The sequence below is a fragment of the Hypanus sabinus genome, chromosome 2, assembly GCF_030144855.1.
Source record: "Hypanus sabinus isolate sHypSab1 chromosome 2, sHypSab1.hap1, whole genome shotgun sequence".
Lineage (NCBI taxonomy): Eukaryota > Metazoa > Chordata > Chondrichthyes > Myliobatiformes > Dasyatidae > Hypanus > Hypanus sabinus.
The window spans coordinates 91,562,560-91,581,404 of record NC_082707.1 but is presented as its reverse complement, the minus strand read 5'-3'; the positions used below and the strand labels follow the sequence as shown (position 1 = coordinate 91,581,404).

Below are 18,845 nucleotides of genomic sequence, written 5' to 3'. Positions count from 1 at the left end.
AAGGTACAACAGGGCAGAGCCTTGCATCTCCTCTTCACTGTACGTTGTGAGTCCCAAACGATGGCAGCAGTGAAACAAAAGATGTGGAAAATACTCAGCAGGTCAGGCTGCACCAGTGGGAAGAGGAACAGCAGCAGTTTCACAATGCAGATCTTCAGTTAGAATATCTGAGTTGAAAGGTTGATCCTCTTTCTGTTCCCTCAGAAACAGCCGGACCTGTTGAATATTTTCAACTTATTGAGATTTGTTTTAGATTTCCACCATCTGCGTTCTATTTTTATTTCCAAGAGCAGCAGAACTCCAGGTAGGATGGTGAAACCGCAGGAACCAAGGCCCCAGTGAGCCAAATAATGTTTTCAAAATTTTTCTATATAATCATACAGCTACAAAAAAAAAGTTAATAAACGTTTTATTCACAGCCTGAATAGAACAAAGTATGCACAAGGAAATTACGAAGAACGATGAACAAAGTAACAAAAGCACCGCAGTAAGTGAATATGTAAAAAATTTATATCTTAAACAATCTCCAAGTGAGACTTGTTTTCAAAGTAACAGGGATTTGATATAGGGAAGGAGACAAATGATTGGGAAGCAGAAGGGATCTAAAATAGGGAAGCTGTAATCATGTTATTTATGTCATACCGATGGCTGTAATGGACCTTATTAAAATAGATGTAGACTAGTGTGTCTCTGCAAAATTATTCAGTGTTCTCCAATCAGAAGGCCTTGATGAACCTTGAGATCTGCAATCTGCTGAGAGCCAGATCAGAGGCATTCAACTCTGGTGACAAAAACGGTTACAAGAGGTCCTGGTACAATCTCCAGAAGGCCATCTCAGAGACAAAGTGACAATTCAGACCAAACTTGAATCAACAAAGAATGTCCGACAGTTGAGGCAGGGCTTGAGTACCAAATCAAGTGAATCACGTAACAACGGGGCTTCACTTCCAGATGTCTCAAGGCCTTCTATGCTCACTCTGACCATCAAAACATGGAGAAACTATCATGAACTCCCACATCCCCTGATGATCCTGTGGCTTTAGTCTCTGAAGCTGATGTGTGAACAGCCTTCAGGAGGGGAACCCACGAAACGCATCCGGCCCAGACAGAATACTTGGCAAACTACCAAATACCTGTGCTGATCTACTGGCTGGCATGTTCACTGAGATCTTTAACCTCTCACTATGGCAGTCTGAGCTACCCACCTGCTTCATGCAGACTGCAAGTATAGCAGTCCCCAGGAAGAGTATGGTGACCTGCCTCAATGAACACCACCCAGCAGCACTTACATCCACTGTGATGAAGGGTTTTGAGAGGGTGGTGATGAAACATATCAACTCCTGCCTGAGAAGTGACTTGGATCTGCTCCAGCTTGCCTACTGGAGCAGTAGATCCACAACAGATGCCATCTCATTGGCTCTTCACTCAACCCTGGAACATGTGGACAGCAAAGATGTATACATCAGGATGCTCTTTATCAACTACAGCTCGGCATTCAGAACTATCATCCCCTCAAAACTAATCAATAAGCTCTAAGACCCTGGCCTCAGTAGCTCCTTTTACAATTGGATCCTGGATTTCATCACTTGCAGACCCGAGTCAGTTTGGATCGGCAACATCATCTCCTTGGCAAACTCCATCAGCACAGGTGCACCACAAGGCTGTGTGCTTAGTCCCCTGATCTACTCACTCACGACTGTCAGGCTCAGCACAGCTCCAATGCCATATTCAAGATTGCTAATGACACCACTGTCATATTTAGGCCAAAGACTGAAAATCTGGCTGAGTGGTGCCATGACAATCACCTCTGACTCTATGTCAGCAAGACTAAGGAGCTGATTATAGACTTCAGGAGCAGGGAACCAGAGGTCCACGAACCAGTCCTCATTGCAGGATCAGAGGCAGAGAAAGTTAGCAACGTTAACTGCCTCGGTGTTACTATTTCTGAAGACCTGTCCTGGGCCCAGTCCGTAAGTGCAATTACGAAGGAAGAATGACAGTGCCTCTACTTCTTAGGAGTCTGTGGAGATTCGGCATGACATCTAAAACTTTGACAATCTTCCTGACAAAGGGTCTTGGCCCGAAACATCCACAGTGTTTCTCCGATAGATGCTGTCAGCATTTTGTGTGTGTTACAATCTTCTAGAGATATGTAGTGGAGAGTATATTGACTGGCTGCATCACAGCCTGGTACGGAAATACCAATGCCTTTGAACAGAAAATCTAGCAAAATGTAGTGGATATGGGTAGTGGATATCCTTTACGGGTAAAGCCTTCCCAACCATTGAGCACATTCACACGAAATGCTGTTGCAGGAAAGCAGCATCCACCATCGGGGACCCCCACCCCCCACCATCCAGGACATGCTCTCTTCTCATCGCTGCCATCAGGAAGAAGGTACAGGAGCCTCAGGACTCGCACCACCACGTTCAGGAACAGTTACTACCCTTCAACCATTAGGTCCTTGAACCAAAGGGATAACTTCATTCAATTTCAAAGTTCAAAATAAAATTTATTATCAGAATACATACGTGTCACCTCATATATCCCTGAGATTCTTTTTCTGTGGAGTGCTGAGCAAATCTATAGAACATTAATCGTAACGGACAAACTATGCAAATTCAGGTATCAATAAATAACAAGCATGAAATAACAAGATAGAAGAGTCCTTAAATGAGTGCAGTTATCTCCTTTTTTTCCCAAGGGCCTCATGGTTGAGAGATAGTAATTGTTCAGGTGGTGCAAGTCCTGAGGCTCTTGTACCTTCTACCTGAAGCAGAAGCGAGAAAAAAGCACGGCCTGGGTGAGGATCTTTGATGCTGGGTGCTGCTTTTCTACGGCAATATTTTATGCAGATGCTCAATGGTTGAGAGGGCTTTACCCATTACCTCGCTTGACCTCACTTGCCCCATTACTGAAATGTTCCCACAACCAATGGACTCACTTTCAAGGACTCTTCATCTCATGTTCTCAATATTTATTGCTTATTTATTTATTTTATTGTTTTTTTTTCTTTTGTATTTGCAGTTAGTTGTGTTCTGCACACTGGTTAACTCCCTAGTTTGGGCAATCTGTCATTGATTCTGTTATTGTTTATTATTCTATAGATTTATTGACTATGCCTGCAAGAAAACAAATCTCAGGATTATATATCATGACATAAATGTACTTTGAAAATAAGTTTACTTTGAACAGATGTGACCTATTTGTAGGAAGGTTGTGCTGATGTACCCAATAGATCCCAGCTAGCAAAACCAGACATCAACAGCAGAGCTTTAGAAGAAATCTCAGATTTATTCCTAATTTAGAGCTAATTGTACTCTGAAGTGAAGTTTTGCATTATCATCTTGTGGAGGTGGTTTAAGATACATATTCTATTTTTATTCCTTTAATTCTGTGCTCTCTGATTCTCCTTTGAATCTTTATGTTCCCTGCTGTTAGTAATTTGCTTATGCATTCTCTGTAATATTTAAACCACAAATTAAACTACTGCAGTTCACCTTCTTACAACTGTAGGACAATATAATTATAGGATAAAATTCTGATGGTTCATTATCTTGATCGTAAGACACAGGATCAGAATGAGGCCATTTGGCCCATTGAGTGTGCTCTGGCTCTCAACCCTATTCTCCTGCTTCCTCCTCGTAATCTTTCATGCTCTGACTAATCAAGAACCTTTCAATCTCTGCCTTACAGAGATTATCTGTCCTCCACAGCTGTCTGTGGCAACAAATACCACAGGTTCACTACACTCTAGCTAAAGGAATTCCTCCTCATCTCCATTTTAAATGGATGTCCTTCTACTCTGCACCTCCTCCACCATAGGAAACATCCTCTCCTACATTCTCTCTATCTAGGCCTTTCAGCATTTGTTAAGCTTCAATCAGATCCTCCCCTCATTCTTTTACATTCCAGTGAGTAAAAGTACAGAGCCTTCAATTGCTCCTCATACAGTAAGTCTTTCATTCCCAGAATCATTCTCGTGAGCCTCAGCATTACATCCTTCCTTTCATATTTGGGTCTTCTCATAATGAATGCTAACATTGCATTTGCCTTTCTCACCACTGACTCAACTAAGAGAATCCTGCATGAGGACTCGTGAGTCCCTTTGCACCTCAGACTTTTGAATTTTCTTCCTGTTTGGAAAATAGTCTGTGATTTTATTCCTTCTACCTTGAACATGACCATGTACTTCCTGACCCTGTATTCCATTTGCCATTGTACTTTTCTGTCTAAATACTTTTGCAGTCTCCCTGTTTCCCGAATACTACCTGTCCCTCCACCTATCTTCATGTTGTCTGCAAACCTGGCCACAAAGCCACCAATTCCATCATCCAAATAACTGACATAAATGTAAAGAGAAGTGGTCCCAATACCGGTCCCTGTGGAACACCACCAGTCACTGGCAGCCAGTCAGAAGTGGCTCCCTTTATTCCCACTGCTTGCCTCCTGTCAATCAGCCAATGCCCTATCCGTGCTAGTACCTTCCCTATAATACCATGGGTTCTTATCTTTTTAAGCAGCCTCATGTGCGGCACCTTGTCAAAGTCCTTCTGAACATCTAAGCATTCCAACAGATTTGGCAGACAAGATTTTCCCTGAAGGAAGTCTTGTTGATTTGGCCTCCAAGTACCCCGAAACCTCATCCTTAACAATCAACTCGAACATCTTCCCAGCTACTCAGTTCAGACTAACTGATCTATAATTTCCTGTCTTCCACCAACCTCCCTTCCTGAAGAATGGAGTGACATTTGCAATCTTCCAGTCCTCTGGAACCATCCCAGAGTCTAGTGATTCCTGAAGGATCATTACTAATGTCTCCCCAGTCTCCTCAGCTATCTCTTTCAGAACCCTGGGGTGTAGTCCATTTGGTCCAGGTGACTAATCTACCTTGACCTTTCAGTTTCTCAAGCACCTTCTCCCTAGTAATGACAACTTCACACAGTCCTGGCCCCTGACACCCTCAAGCTTCCAGCATACTGCTGGTGAAGACAGTTACAAAATACTTCGTCCACCATTTCCTTGTCCCCCATTACTACCTCTCCAACGTCATTTCCCACCTCTCTTTACTCTTTTCTATATCTGAAAAAGCACCTGCTATTCTTTTTGATATTGTTGGCAAGCCTACCTTCATTTTTCATTGTTCTCCTCCCCTGCCCCCAATGGCTTCCTTAGTTGCCTTCTGCTGGATCACTCTGTACTGCTTTAACAAATCATGTCCCTCTCTTTAAACTAATGAGGGCCCTGGTCCTCTGCTTGCTTTAACTGACTGGTCCCCATTTCCTGTGCTCCCCTGAAACTCATACTCCCTTCAAACTCACGAGGGATTCCTTTCTCTTGCTCCCTTTAAACCTACAAGGACCACTGGAAAGGTTATTGGAATACTATGCAAATTCTACAAAAAAAAAGTGACTCAAATTTTGTTTAAGAATAATATCCAATAATCCAAAATTTGCAGGTCTGGCACACCAAACAAGTCAGATTATTGGAATTTTATCTTCTGCTTTAAAGAAACCGTGATTGTAGTTTTCTCCCAGTTAGAAACATTAGAAGCCAACTTCAGCATTCACAGACAGCAGCAAGGCAGGCATCCCCAATGCTTTTTATGTCATGGACCCCTATCATTAATCGAGGAGTCTGTGGACCCCAGATTGGGAACCCCTGAGGAAGAGCCTCAGCTTGCAACTGGCAATTCATTCGCCCTATATCCACTGGTTAACTGTGTGGCTGCTACATAGATGAGGACAAACAGGGAATGGGGTATAGGGGCTACAAAATGGGAAGTGGGAGGAATGAGGGAGGAGAGATAAAAATCAAGAGGGAAGGATAGCTTTGTTCCTGTTTTCTGTTGAGGGAAATAGGACTGGGCATGTTCTGTTGCAATAATACCCAGTCCATTACCCTGTGATATCAATGTCATCAACAAGTTTCAAGTTCACATTCAAGTTGAATCATCACTCAACTGTACATGAGTATAGCTAAACGAAACAGATTTCCTCTGGGACTAAAGTGCAAAACTCATTACCAATAGCACACAACACACTGAAAAATAGCACAGATGGTATTGGTTTCAGAAAAATGTAGTGTAACAAAAAATATATAGCTCAAGTCCCTGAGTTGCACGATTGTAGATTGTCCTGGTCCTGCTTGGTCTTCCACTGAGCAAACACTGGAGGGCAGCACCAAACGTACGCTGGGTGGAGCTGATAGGAGAAGCCAGCTCCCATCCAGCATAATTTTAGCTCAGCTAGCAGAGGGACTTGGGCAGCTGCGTCCAAGGCCTAGTCCTCGCCACAACCAAGGCCACGCAGCTCCCCCACCATCGGCCTCACCAACAAATGGACTTGCAGAATTCTACATTACCGATGTTCTTCAGGGTCTTGTGATCACAATTAATAACGTCCAAGAGAATCATTTGTTCTGCTGAATCGTGCACCGTCTCGGCAGAAAGGTACACAACAAGTCCATCTCCATCGCTATCAAGCGACTGGCTGATGGAAAAGTCCTGCAGTGCTCGATGTTTTTAGCATCCAGCAGTGACTTGTGATTGTAAAACAGACTTACAATATGAACAGATGTTTCTTTGATTGGACCCCAAGTGGCCACAGCATCTGAGTGCGCCACCACCCTATCAGAAGATATATCAACAGAAGATGCATTAACAGATAGCTGGATCAAAAGGCCACTGGGGGAAATTACACAACAAGTCAGAAACAATAACAAAATACCGAAAACAACACAGCAGGTCAGGGAGCATCTATGAAAGGAGAAACAGTCAACATTTCAGGTTCAGAACCAATCATCAGAGTAGTGGTGTACACCCGAAACATGGACAGACACTGCCTGACTTGCTGCTTTTTTCCAGCATTTTCTGTTCTTCTTTCAGATTTGGAAGTGGGAGAACGAAGGCTTTTGTAGGCACAACTTATGCACTAAAAACAGGTGAATCAGTAATAATGTTTCATGTCAATGCATGCATCGGAATCAAGCATCAGTAAAGTTACAGTGGGGCGGGGTACTCACTGGTATCCTGGAAGTCCACGTCGTTGCCATTGTTGGCATTCCGCAGGCGATTGGTCATTATCCGCAACTGCATGATCTGCTGGCGAATAGTCATGTCTGGTTTCGTGATGTCAACCTCCACCTCTGGGTTATTAATCTGATTGGCCAGTCCATCTGCCATGACCTCTGGGAGGTACCTGTCGTGTGCAATCAGAGTTGTTAGGCATTAGTCCTGTATGGATACAAACCTGCTTGAATAAGCACTGTCACTGAGAGATTAGTATTGGTTAACATACTCTCACCCAAAAGAATTGAGGAGTCCGAAATTTATCGCAACACGCACAAAATACTGAAGGAACACAGGAGGTCAGGCAGCATACATAGAAATGAGTAAACAGTCGACAATTTGGGCCGAGATCCTTCTTCAGGACCGAAAAGGAAGGGGGAAGATGCCAGAATAAAAAAGGTGGGGGGTGGGTGTGAGGAGGAGGCTAGCTGGAAGGTGATAGGTGAAGCCAAGTGGGTGGGAAAGGCCAAGGGCTGGAGAAGAAGGAATCTGATCGGAGAGGAGGGTAGACCATAGGAGAGGGGGAAGGAGGAGGGGAGCCGGGGGGAAATGAGAGGCAGGTGAGAAGGGAGAAGAGGCCAATGTGGGGAATAGAAGTGGCAAGGGGAACGGAATTTATTGCCTCTAAGGGCAATGGAAGCAGGAACTATCAACACTTATAAAATGTACTCAGGAGAGGGTGAAGCCATGACACAGGAGCCCACAGTAATGGGAAATAGGAGTATTTCAAATGCAGTCAGCATGGATTCAATGGGCTGAATTGCCTCTGTCTTTATCCCTATGTTTCCCACAATTCATCTTGTGTGGTGAGGGGAAGAGGTAAATTACGTTATTATTACACGTACTGAGATAGAGTGAAACACTTCGTTCTGCATGCCATCCATACAGATGATTTCATCAGTACATCAAGATAGTGCCAGGGACGAGCAATAACAGAACGCAGAATGTAGTGTCACCATTGCAGAAAAAATGCTGTGCAGGCAGATAACACCATGAAGAGGTAAATTATAAGATCAAGAATCCATTTTACTGTACAAGACATCCACTCTATAGGCTTAAGCAGCAGGATAGAAGCTGTGCTGGAACCTGGTGGTATGTGCTTTCAGGCTTTTGTATCTACTGCCTGTTAAGAGTTGTCTTTGATTATGTTGACTGCTTTCCAAGTCCACAGAGGGGTAATGATTTTCCCAATGTGACAGGCAGGATGACAGAGTGGGACAGCCAGCCCTGTCTGTTCAATATTGATGATTTGAAATACTTGCTTGGATAGTATCGTCCACCATCTCCCAGAACACTCCTGTTTTTTTTCAGGCATTAAAGGGACACTTATGATTACATATACATTGTAGGTAAATGGTTTACTTGTTAAATATTGGCCCAGACATGCAATGAGCCACAGGCAAGCAGGTGCTGTTTAATTCATCCCTTCTGTCTAGTCACATCAATGGAATTGGTATGGACACTACAAGTGGTATTAACTTCCCCTTGCTTAGGATAGGATAGGAAAGAGTCAATAATGAGTAACCCTGATGCAAAGTGCCAATGAGACTCTGGGTAGCAGAAGGACTACTTTTATCTGTGATGCTCTACAGGGTCAAATGGCCAACACCTTCGCAATCACATGGGAGCAGAAATCTGGCCATTTCCCTGTTCCCATCCAGTCTCAGAAAATGTGACTCTATTCTCAGCCAGCTCAGCAGGGGGCCCAGGGAGTGAGTTCTTATCTCTGTGGCTATCCAGTTCAGTGCTTCACTGGGCACCAAGCGCACAGAAGCAGTGTCCCCACAACGTTTTGCTTCACCAACTCCAGAGACTTCGTCAGTGGGTGTCAAACACAGAGCAATGCAATAAAAGTTACCTCACTGTAGCGTTTGCACATGTATACACTCTGTCCTCCCTCTCTCTCTCTCTCTCTCTCTCTCTCTCTCTCTCTCTCTCTCTCACACACACACACACACACTTCCCTTCATCTAGCATCTATTGCCCAGACGATCTGCCCCTGCAAAGGTAGGAGTGAGCCACCTTCTTGAACCACTGCAGTTATTCTGCATGGAGTTTCAGAATTTGGACCTGACCATGATGATATATTTGCAAGACTGGGAGGGAAACCTGTGAGTGGTGGTGCACCCTTGCACCTTGCTGGCAAGATGGATCTCAGGTAACAAAGAAGCTGTGGGTGTAGTCTGGGCAAGTAAGTGCAGTACGTTTTGTACACTGCACAGCTGTAAACACACACACACAATAGCTCTTGACCTGCACTGCTGCACATTGTCACATTAACTAGTCACATAATTGCGGCCAGGGTGCAGTGTATGTATGTGATTGGGTGTTGTGCAACAGCAGAATAATGCACGTTATTCATGTTGAAGTTCACGGTGGGGAACTAAATTTCAGGAATGATAAATAGCACCAGAGTTGAAATATATGTAGATTGTGTCATGAAATATTTCACTTAATAGCTCTGAGTCCTCTTCTAGCCTGCTAATACTGGGTTCAGTCTGTAAGATTTTTAATTAGAAATCTACTCCGATGATAAATTTCCATTATACGTTGTACAAAGAAATAAAACATCTTCCTATTACTTAAAGCTGCAATACTCCTTTGGGTAATTCCTCAGGGTAATATTCAATGAGAAAAAAATGGCCTCAGTTAAGCTGATTAGAAAGTCTATTTATTATTCCCTAGCAAAGTCAGTGTTGTGTATTTGAATAAACCTGAAGGGTGTTGTGCATCTTGTGATGGATTCATCCATGAAACATCATCCTACTCCTCACTGGGAGTGCCATGGGCCTTTAAGAAGGCCTTTTTTCCCTTTATACGTCTAAATTCACTGGAGAGGGGCATGAACAGGGGCATCCATCTTTTTTGGTACTAGGCCTACCCATGAACCTCAGAATGTGCGATAACCACCCATTACAAGGCAGATGTCACATGAAAGGGCCGCACAGCTGGTGACCCAGTTTCAATCGTCTGTGTGGAACCTGCACATTTCCTCTGTGGTCGTGTGGATGTCCTCCACAACCTGAAGATGTGCTGATTGGTAGATGAATTGGCTGCTCCAAGCTGCCCTGGCATATTGGTGCGTAGTAAAATTTGGAAGTATTGATGCGGACACAGGGGAGTAAAAACGAATGGGTCCTTGATGGTTGGTGTGGACTTGGAGGGCTGACGGGCCTGTTTCTGTGCTCTATGACTTTATGAACGCTGAACCTTTTGCCTGTCCCAAGAGGGTTGGGTCCATTGTCTTATAACACTGCAATCTAATGCTTTGCAGTTGCAAGTAACAAGACTCCTCACTTACTCCTGATGAAGAGAAATGTTTCAAGAAATGATAGGGTGAAAATCTATATCTATCATCACTAACTCACAGTGGGAACCTACTCTCGCTTACATTGCCTTGTTCATTTCAAATACAAACTGATTACTCTATGAATTTGAAAGGACTGTTCCAACTACCATATGGAAGGCAGGGGCACCTTGTCTGATGGGACAGGCCCTTGGCTGTCTGCCAGGGGAAGATAGGAAAAGGAATACTGGTATCATTTTTTTGGTGTCAATGTGTACTGGGATGCAGTGAAAAGCTTTGGTGGAAGACATTCAGACAGATCATTCCATAATACCCAAGTACATCAAGCTAGTACCAAAGGAATTGCAGAATGAATTGTTACAACGAAAGTGCAATGCTGGTAGAAAAGTAAAGTGGCCACAACAAAGAAGATTGGGACATCAAGAGGTCAAGAGTTCATCTTTTAGCATATCAAGAGTCTAATAACAATGGGATAGAAGCTGTCCTTGAGTCTGGTGGTCTGGGATTTTCTGCCAGACAGGAGAGGGAAGAGAGAGAATGAGCGGTGCTCAACTTTTAGGTTCAACCAAAAGTCTGATATCAATGGGATACAAATAAATCCCAAAATAAGCAAACAAGCCACTTAAGACCAAAGAGTTGGCAGTCCACAAATGGGAGCTTCAGGGAAAGTGAGTTGAAACAAATTAGTTAAGCAAAGCAGACCCCAAAAAATCTAATAATACATACAATGAGCATTCTCTGTTGAAGGGACCCAACCTGAAATGTTGACCCTGTTTCTCCTTCCATACATGTTGTCTGACTTACTGAGTGTTTCAGCATCTTTATTTTACTTCAGAATTCCAGCATCTGCAGGTTTTTTTTTAAAAAATTCCCTTTACAAAGGGATGAATTTCCTTCACTGGGAAGTGGGAGAATGAAGATATACTTCTTGTACATGGGTAGCGGTGTTCTAAATATTAGAAATACCAGAAAGAAAAGGAAGACAAAAGAAACATTTCTTTACGGAGATCATGTTCAAACATGTCCTGCCAGGGACAAAAGCTGTCTTTCACACCTAGGGAATAATACAATGAAACATTCTATCCAAAGTGATTGCTTCAAAAACAAATTGCATAATGAAATATTTGATATGCCATGCAATTGAAAAGCAGATCTCAGTGCTCCTCACTGATATGGCTCCAACCCGAATAAAAATCTGTAAATTGGTAAATTTGTTCATTATTGTCTCATGTACGAAGGTAGAGCAAACAACTTGTCCTGCATACTGAACATGCAGATCAGTCCATTACTACAGTGTATTGCAAAGCACAAGGTAAAACAATGACATCACACTAAAGTGATACAGTTATTAAGCAAGTGGAGTGTATATAGACAATAAGGTGCAAGGTCATAATGAGGTCAAGAATCCATGTTATCATACTAGGGGACCAATCAAAAGTCTTATAAGAACAGAACTGAAGCTGTTCTTGAGCTGTTGGCATATGCTTTCTAACTTTTGTGTCTTCTGCCCAAAAATGCCAGGAATACTCAGCAGGCCAGGCAGCATCAGTGGAGTCAGAAACAGAGTCAATGTTTCAGGTCAACAGTACTTTAGTTCTGAGCTGAACCTGCCTGAGGATAGGTAGGGTCACTGAATGAAATGTTACCCACACCTTTTTCTACATCCGTTAGACTGTACTGGAACTTCTAAACAAAATTACCCCAAACTAACATTGCTAAGACATTACATTAAAAATAACATGGCCCAAGCATCCCCAAATCTACTGGAGGTATAGGCTCACGTAGTCCAGCAATCTGCCTTGGAAATTCAGTGTCAGATTTCCATTTGCTAAGTACTCCATGATAGCCTATAAAGTCCTCTGAAGCTTCACTGAACATCTGTTCTTCTCCGATGCTAATTGCCTCCACTGATACACACAATCCTCCCTCAAGGGCCATTGATTTAGTCAGACACCAAGCGCAGAACAGTTTTTGCAGCCCAAGCATGAAATGAACTGCTAAAAGCAAAAACAACTTAAATGTTGATTGATTACAGTATTGATTCTCAACCCCACTAAAAGCCTATATCTGCCATTTAAGACTCTGCCTCAACTGGGAATTACTTTTCCAGAATTTGAGAGTATCAAGCACTGGCCAAGATTCACAGTCCCTGAGGGTCACTTTGGGGAGGATTCAGTGCTTTGATTGGAATGGAGCAAGGGCAAGGAGATGGAGCTGAAGTCCACACCTGCTGTGACCTAATCCATGGAATGGTCTGCTTCTGATCTCAAGGCTCACAGGAAGACAAACAGCTGGCACGATGAAGTCTCACAACAGTGAAATGAGGCAGGAATTTGGTGAATATGTGGCCACTTTCATCTTAAGCTTGCAGAACACAGTGGGATCAGCTTATTCATTCCACCAAATGAAAAGACCATTTGATAGATTATACATGGATTTCTCTGCCATTCCATACCACTCCCAGGCCTCTTTATTCATTTGGCAGTCAAAAACTCATCAGCCTTGTCTTGAAGAAACTGATCCAGTGAGCACCCAAATCCTTAGGCTCAGATGTCCAAAGGCTCAAAAGTTCTGGGTATAGGACGTCCTTCCATCACAGATCATTCAGGATTATCCTAAACCTGTGATTCTCATGTTCTTGACTCACTAATTAGGAAATAATGCTGTCAGATCCCTGAGGAATCTTATACATGTCAACGAGATCATTTTCCGTTATTCTAAAATCTTGGCAATATGGGTCTTGTCTGCACAAAGATAGTCCTCCACCCTAGAACTCTGTCTGTTGAGCCTTCATTTCCTATGCATGAATAAAATTATATCATTCTGTTGTCAAAAAGATCAAAAATCAACCTGTTCCCACCCCCCACCTCCCCACTTGAGGTTTCTTCTGGCCCTGAAATTGGCCTTTCCTACATCTGTAGTGTAGCTAGTGGATTCACTGTCTTGTGGTTCCAGAGACTTTGGTACAATGGTGACCAAGGATACTTTCTGTGCAGAGTTTGCATGTTCTCCCTGTGAACATGCTGGATTCCTCCAGGTCCACCAGTTTCCTCTCATATCCCAAATATGTGTGGGTTAGCAGGTTCAAATGTCCTGGATGTCAGAGTTGTTCCTCAGGTGTCTATGAGCCACGAGTTCAGACTGCAAGGGATCGTACAGGGTGTTCACTCTCAGCCAGACTAAGGAGGCACTCTGTACCTATGCCATACCCAATAGCACAAGCTACTTCTGAGGACAGTAATTTGCTGTATGGTGGCACTTGTGTTTCAGATGATAAAGTCTAAACAATGCAATGGAGGCCATAAGGACGCAAAGGGAAATAGCAAGCTTAGTATGCAACGACAACATCTCTGCCTAAAAGAGAGATTCAAATCTTCAATGGCGAACCATTGCAATATCATTCCTTCAGGAGGGCTTTCGAGAGTAGCAATAGGTAATAGCGATAGACTGACAATAGGTAAGTGGTAGTGATAGCAATGCAGGGAGAATAAAACACGAATGATGGTACATGGGTGGTTGGTTTAGACTTAGTGGACTGAGGAGATAGTTTCTTTGTTTATGTTTCTACGTCTGCATCATCTACATGCCCATTAGATCTCTGTACCTGAATAACAACTCTCTGGAATTTAAGAGCAAAGATATTCAGGCCCCTCTAAATAGTGATACAGTTTTGTAAATGAAGACCTGGTCTATGCTAAGACATACTTAAGGCATGAAAGAGTACCTTTGGGTCAGTGCTAATGTGTTGACATTTTGCGTTAATACCAATATCCAGAGCTAACTGAATTTTTAAGGAATTGTTGACATTTGCCTCATGACCTTTAAAGGTTTTGCTCTTTCCAGCATATCTACTTATTCTACAATTATCCAACTTCTTTCTGTATCTGGTGGCTCTCTCACGGCCAGGCTGAGAGATCCCATCTGAGAGATCTTCCAGTGACCTGGGTTCAAGCCTGACATCCACAGCTGCCTAAGTAGAGTTGGCAAGCTCTCATTGTGACCATGTGGGTTTCTTCCAGGTACTCTTGATTTCTCCGACATCTCAAAAATTTGCAGGTTGGCCACTCTGAATTGCCCTTGGTGTGTTGATAGTATCTAGGGAGAGTTGGGATTGTGGGGAGGGTAAAATGAGTTTAATATAATTGGGTCTTCGATGCTCTTTACAAACCTGGTGGCTGAATAACATGTTTCCTGCTGCCTGACTGTCTACCAGAATGCCATCAAATGTTACCAGATGAGAAGGGAAACACAACAACGAAATGCTCCTTCAGTTCTTTCCCATATCTAGTTAAATTAAGGTAAACACCCAATGCAACAAACTAAGTGATGCATTTTACAGTGGTTAGAGGTGGAGACTCTAAAACTCCATGAAGAATATCTTACCTCCCTCTGCTCTGTCCATTCCAGCACCTGTCCTCATTGGCCAAGCCTGCAGTCACCTTCTCGCTGCACAGGATGCTCGGCAAGGTGACCCACAACTCTCTGATGTCTCGCAGCTTCATCTTTACTTCAGTAACCTGTAAAGATGCCAGTCGTTATGGTACCTCAAGCACAGTCCCCACCACCGTGAGTTTCAAACCTTAAGTTTGCACAGTCTCTTGGTTGGAGAAACCTCCTCACTGGTCTGATTTTGGACCTGGCAGCAGTTCTGCTCCAGTTGGCTGCTTTCCTCTCTTCCAAGGATGCACTTGTGCCAGGGTGTCTCTGGAAAAAGAGCTTGCAGTGCCCACTGGCTCTCCAGATGCCTTGAGACTGGCACTTATGTTGTTAACATATATTTTTCTTGTGAACATTATGTATTATGCTACATGCTTGTGGTATTGCTGCAAGTAAGTTTTCCACTGTACTCGTGCATGCAACAGTATACAAATTTGACTTTGATCCAGGGAGTACTTGCAGTGTGAGAGGAATTATCGGATGCAATGCTGTTTGTTCACAACATGGCACGGCTGGTGGACTCAGCTGATCTGTATTTTTCATATCTATGCAATAAGTTACATTGTGTGGCTTTGGAGTGACGATGCCTCAGGACACTGGCGGGCACTGTGTCATCAGTAGCATTTAACTGGTTACCTAATCACACACTGTATGCTTTGACCCAGTTTGAAGCCGTGTACTGTAACACTGCATCTCTCACCTCTCAAATTCGTTGTAGTAGTAGAGTAGCGATTTCTCTAATGATGGCTGAAAGTGAACTGTGATGTTAAATACACTGTGCAGTTCAGTACTTAACCCTTCAGACCATGGGGATTCAGGCTCAAGCGCTGGATTGTACACAGATACTCAGGGTGCAGAATAGACTTACAAACATTTTGCAAGGATTTGGCGGACTGAGTTGTGTTTGCTGGGACTTTATTCTTTGGAATTCAAGGAACATGAGGGGGAACTTCCTTACTCAATCAGGTGGTGAGAGTGTGGAACAAGCTGCCAGCAGAAGTAGTGGATGCAGATTCGATTTCAACAGAAGGGAAGTTCAGAGGAATATGGACAGCTATGGTCTAGGTGCAGTCCAACGGGACTAGGCAGAATAATAGGTCTGCCTGGATTAGATGGGCCAAAGGGCCTGTTTCTGCGCTGGAATGCTGTGCAACTACTATTTTACGAATGTAGGAAAATGAGAATATGAATCTTACAGAAGGTTATAAAATTATGAGAGAAATAAATCAGCTGAAATATCACAGTGAGAATTAGACACTACTGGATATCAGCTGAAGGTGAGAGGGGGGTAGATTTAATAGGAAGCTGAAGGCCAAAGATTTCACTCAGAGTATGATCTGAATATGGAATTGGTTAAGGCACGTACAATTACATGCGGCTTGGTAATTCTTCACATGGACTAAAAGAAGACATGAGGTTGCTTTGGCAGTCCGGGTGAAGGATAATCCTAAGAGCTTCTACAGGTATGTTAAGAGCAAAAGGATAGAAAGGGATAAAATTGGTCCTCTTGAAGATCAGAGTGGTCGGCTATGTATGGAACCAAAAGAAAAGGGGGAGATCTTAAATGTTTTTTTTTTGCGTTTGTATTTACTAAGGAAACTGGCATGGAGTCTATGGAAACAAGGCAAACAGGTAGTGAGGTCATGGAACCTATACAGATTGAAGAGGAGGAGGTGCTTGCTGTCTTGAGGCAAATCAGAGTAGATAAATCCCCAGGACCTGACAGGGTATTCCCTCAGACCTTGAAGGAGACTAGTGTTGAAATTGCAGGGGCCCTGGCAGATATATTTTAAAATGTCGGTATCTACAGGTGAGGTGCAAGAGGATTGGAGGATAGCTCATGTTGTTCCGTTGTTTAAAAAAGGTTCTAAATGTAATCTGGGAAATTATAGGCCCGTAAGTTTGACGTCAGTAGTAGGTAAATTATTGGAAGGAGTACTAAGAGATAGGATCTACAAGTATTTGGATAGACGGACTTATTAGGGAGAGTCAACATGGCTTTGTGCATGGTAGGTCATGTTTAACCAATTTATTAGAGTTTTCGAGGCGGTTACAAGGAAAGTGGGTGAAGGGAAGGCAGTGGATGTTGTCTACATGGACTTCAGTAAGGCCTTTGACAAGGTCCTGCATGGGAGGTTAGTTAGAAAGATTCTGTTGCTAGGTATACGTGGTGCGGTAGTAAACTGGATTAGAGATTGGCTCAATGGGAGAAACCAGAGAGTGGTAGTGGAGGATTGCTTCTCTGAGTGGAGGCCTGTGACTAGTGATGTGCCACAGGGATCAGTGCTGGGTCCATTGTTATTTGTCATCTATATCAATGATCTGGATAATAATGTGGTAAATCAGATCAGCAAATTTGCTGATGATACAGAAATTGGAGGTATAGTGGACAGCGAGGAAGGTTTTCAAAGCTTGCAGAGGGATTTGGAGCAGCTGGAAAAATGGGCTGAAAAATGGCAGATGGAGTTTAATGCAGACAAGTGTGTGGTATTGCACTTTGGAAAGACAAACCAAGATAGAACATACAAGGTAAATGGTAGGACACTGAGGAATGCAGTAGAACAGAGGGATCAGGAATACAGATACATAATTTCCTAAAAGTGGCGTCACAGGTAGATAGGGTAGTAAAGAGAGCTTTTGGTACATTGGCCTTTGTAAATCAAAGTATTGAGTATAAGAGTTGGAATGTAATGGTGAGGTTGTATAAGCCATTGGTGAGGCCGTATTTGGAGTATTGTTTGCAGTTTTGGTCACCTAATTACAGGAAGGAAATTAATAAGGTTGAAAGATTGCAGAGAAGGTTTACAAGGATGTTGCCGGGACTTGAGAAACTGAGTTACAGAGAAAGGTTGAATAGGTTAGGACATTATTCCCTGGAGTGTAGAAGAATGAGGGGAGATTTGATAGAGGTATATAAAATTATGATGGGTATAGATAGGGTGAATGCAAGCAGGCTTTTTTCACTGAGGCTAGGAGAAAAAAGAGGACATGGGTTAAGGGTGAAGGGGGAAAAGTTTAAAGGGAACATGGGGGGGGGTGGCTTCTTCACACAGAGAGTGGTGGGAGTGTGGAATGAGCTGCCGGATGAAGTGGTAAATGCGGGCTCACTTTTAACATTGAAGAAAAACTTGGGACAGGTACATGGATGAGAGCTGTATGGAGGGATATGGTCCAGGTGCAGGTCAGTGGGACTAGGCAGAAAAATGGTTCAGCACAGCCAACAAGGACCAAAAGGCCCGTTTCTGTGCTGTAATGTTCTATGGTTCTATGGTAGCATTGTACTTAGCACAATGCTTTACAGTACAGATGACCCGTGTTCAATTCCTGCTTCTGCCTGTAAGGAGCTAGTACATTTTCCCCTTGACTGCATGGGTTTCCTCTGGGTGCTCTGGTTTCCTCCCACCGTCCAAAGATATATCGGCTGGTAGGGTAATTGGTCATTGTAAATTATCCCATGAATAGGCTAGGATTAAATCAGAGGATTGCTAGATGGTGTGGATGAATCTGCAGTGTATCTCAAGAAGTACATTTAAAAAAACATTTAAAAGGGTACTTGGGCTGATATAGAGTGAGAAAAGATCTGGAGGGATATGGGCCAAATGCAGGCAAATAGGACTAGCTGAGATGTGAATCTTGGTAAGTACAGAGTAGATGGGCAGAAGGGCCTGTTCCCATGAAGTATAACCCTATGACCGGGGAGGCAGCACTACTGGTGCTGTTGAAGGGCTGAGAAAAGCACTCACTAATAATCTACACTGATGACCGAATGCTCCTGGAGGAAAGTGAGCGTGTACAATCGGCTTCTACAGGCCTGCTACCCATCAGCAATAGCAATATTCATCAAAGTTCACAGTAAATTTATTATCAAGGTACATATATGTCACCATATACAACCCTGAGGTTTGTTTTTAGTGGGCAAACTCAAAAAAATCCAAGAACCATAACAGAATCAATGAAAGACTGCACTCAACAGAGTGGGCAAGCACCCAACGTGCAAAAGCCAACAATTTGTGCAAATACAAGAGAAAAAAT

The 18,845-nt window shown here is 43.2% G+C and overlaps 1 protein-coding gene across 1 annotated transcript in view; it reads right to left on the bottom strand.

Annotated features, from left to right (window-relative positions):
• Positions 1–18,845, bottom strand: part of gpc1b (glypican 1b) — a 201,080-nt gene that overhangs the window by 5,607 nt on the left and 176,628 nt on the right. Inside the window, exons 7-8 of the mRNA XM_059950446.1 lie at positions 14,760–14,893; positions 7,024–7,199 (exon numbers count right to left, since the gene is read on the bottom strand). Coding sequence (XP_059806429.1) covers positions 7,024–7,199; positions 14,760–14,893 — 310 coding nt within the window. The remainder of the gene's footprint in view (positions 1–7,023; positions 7,200–14,759; positions 14,894–18,845) is intronic.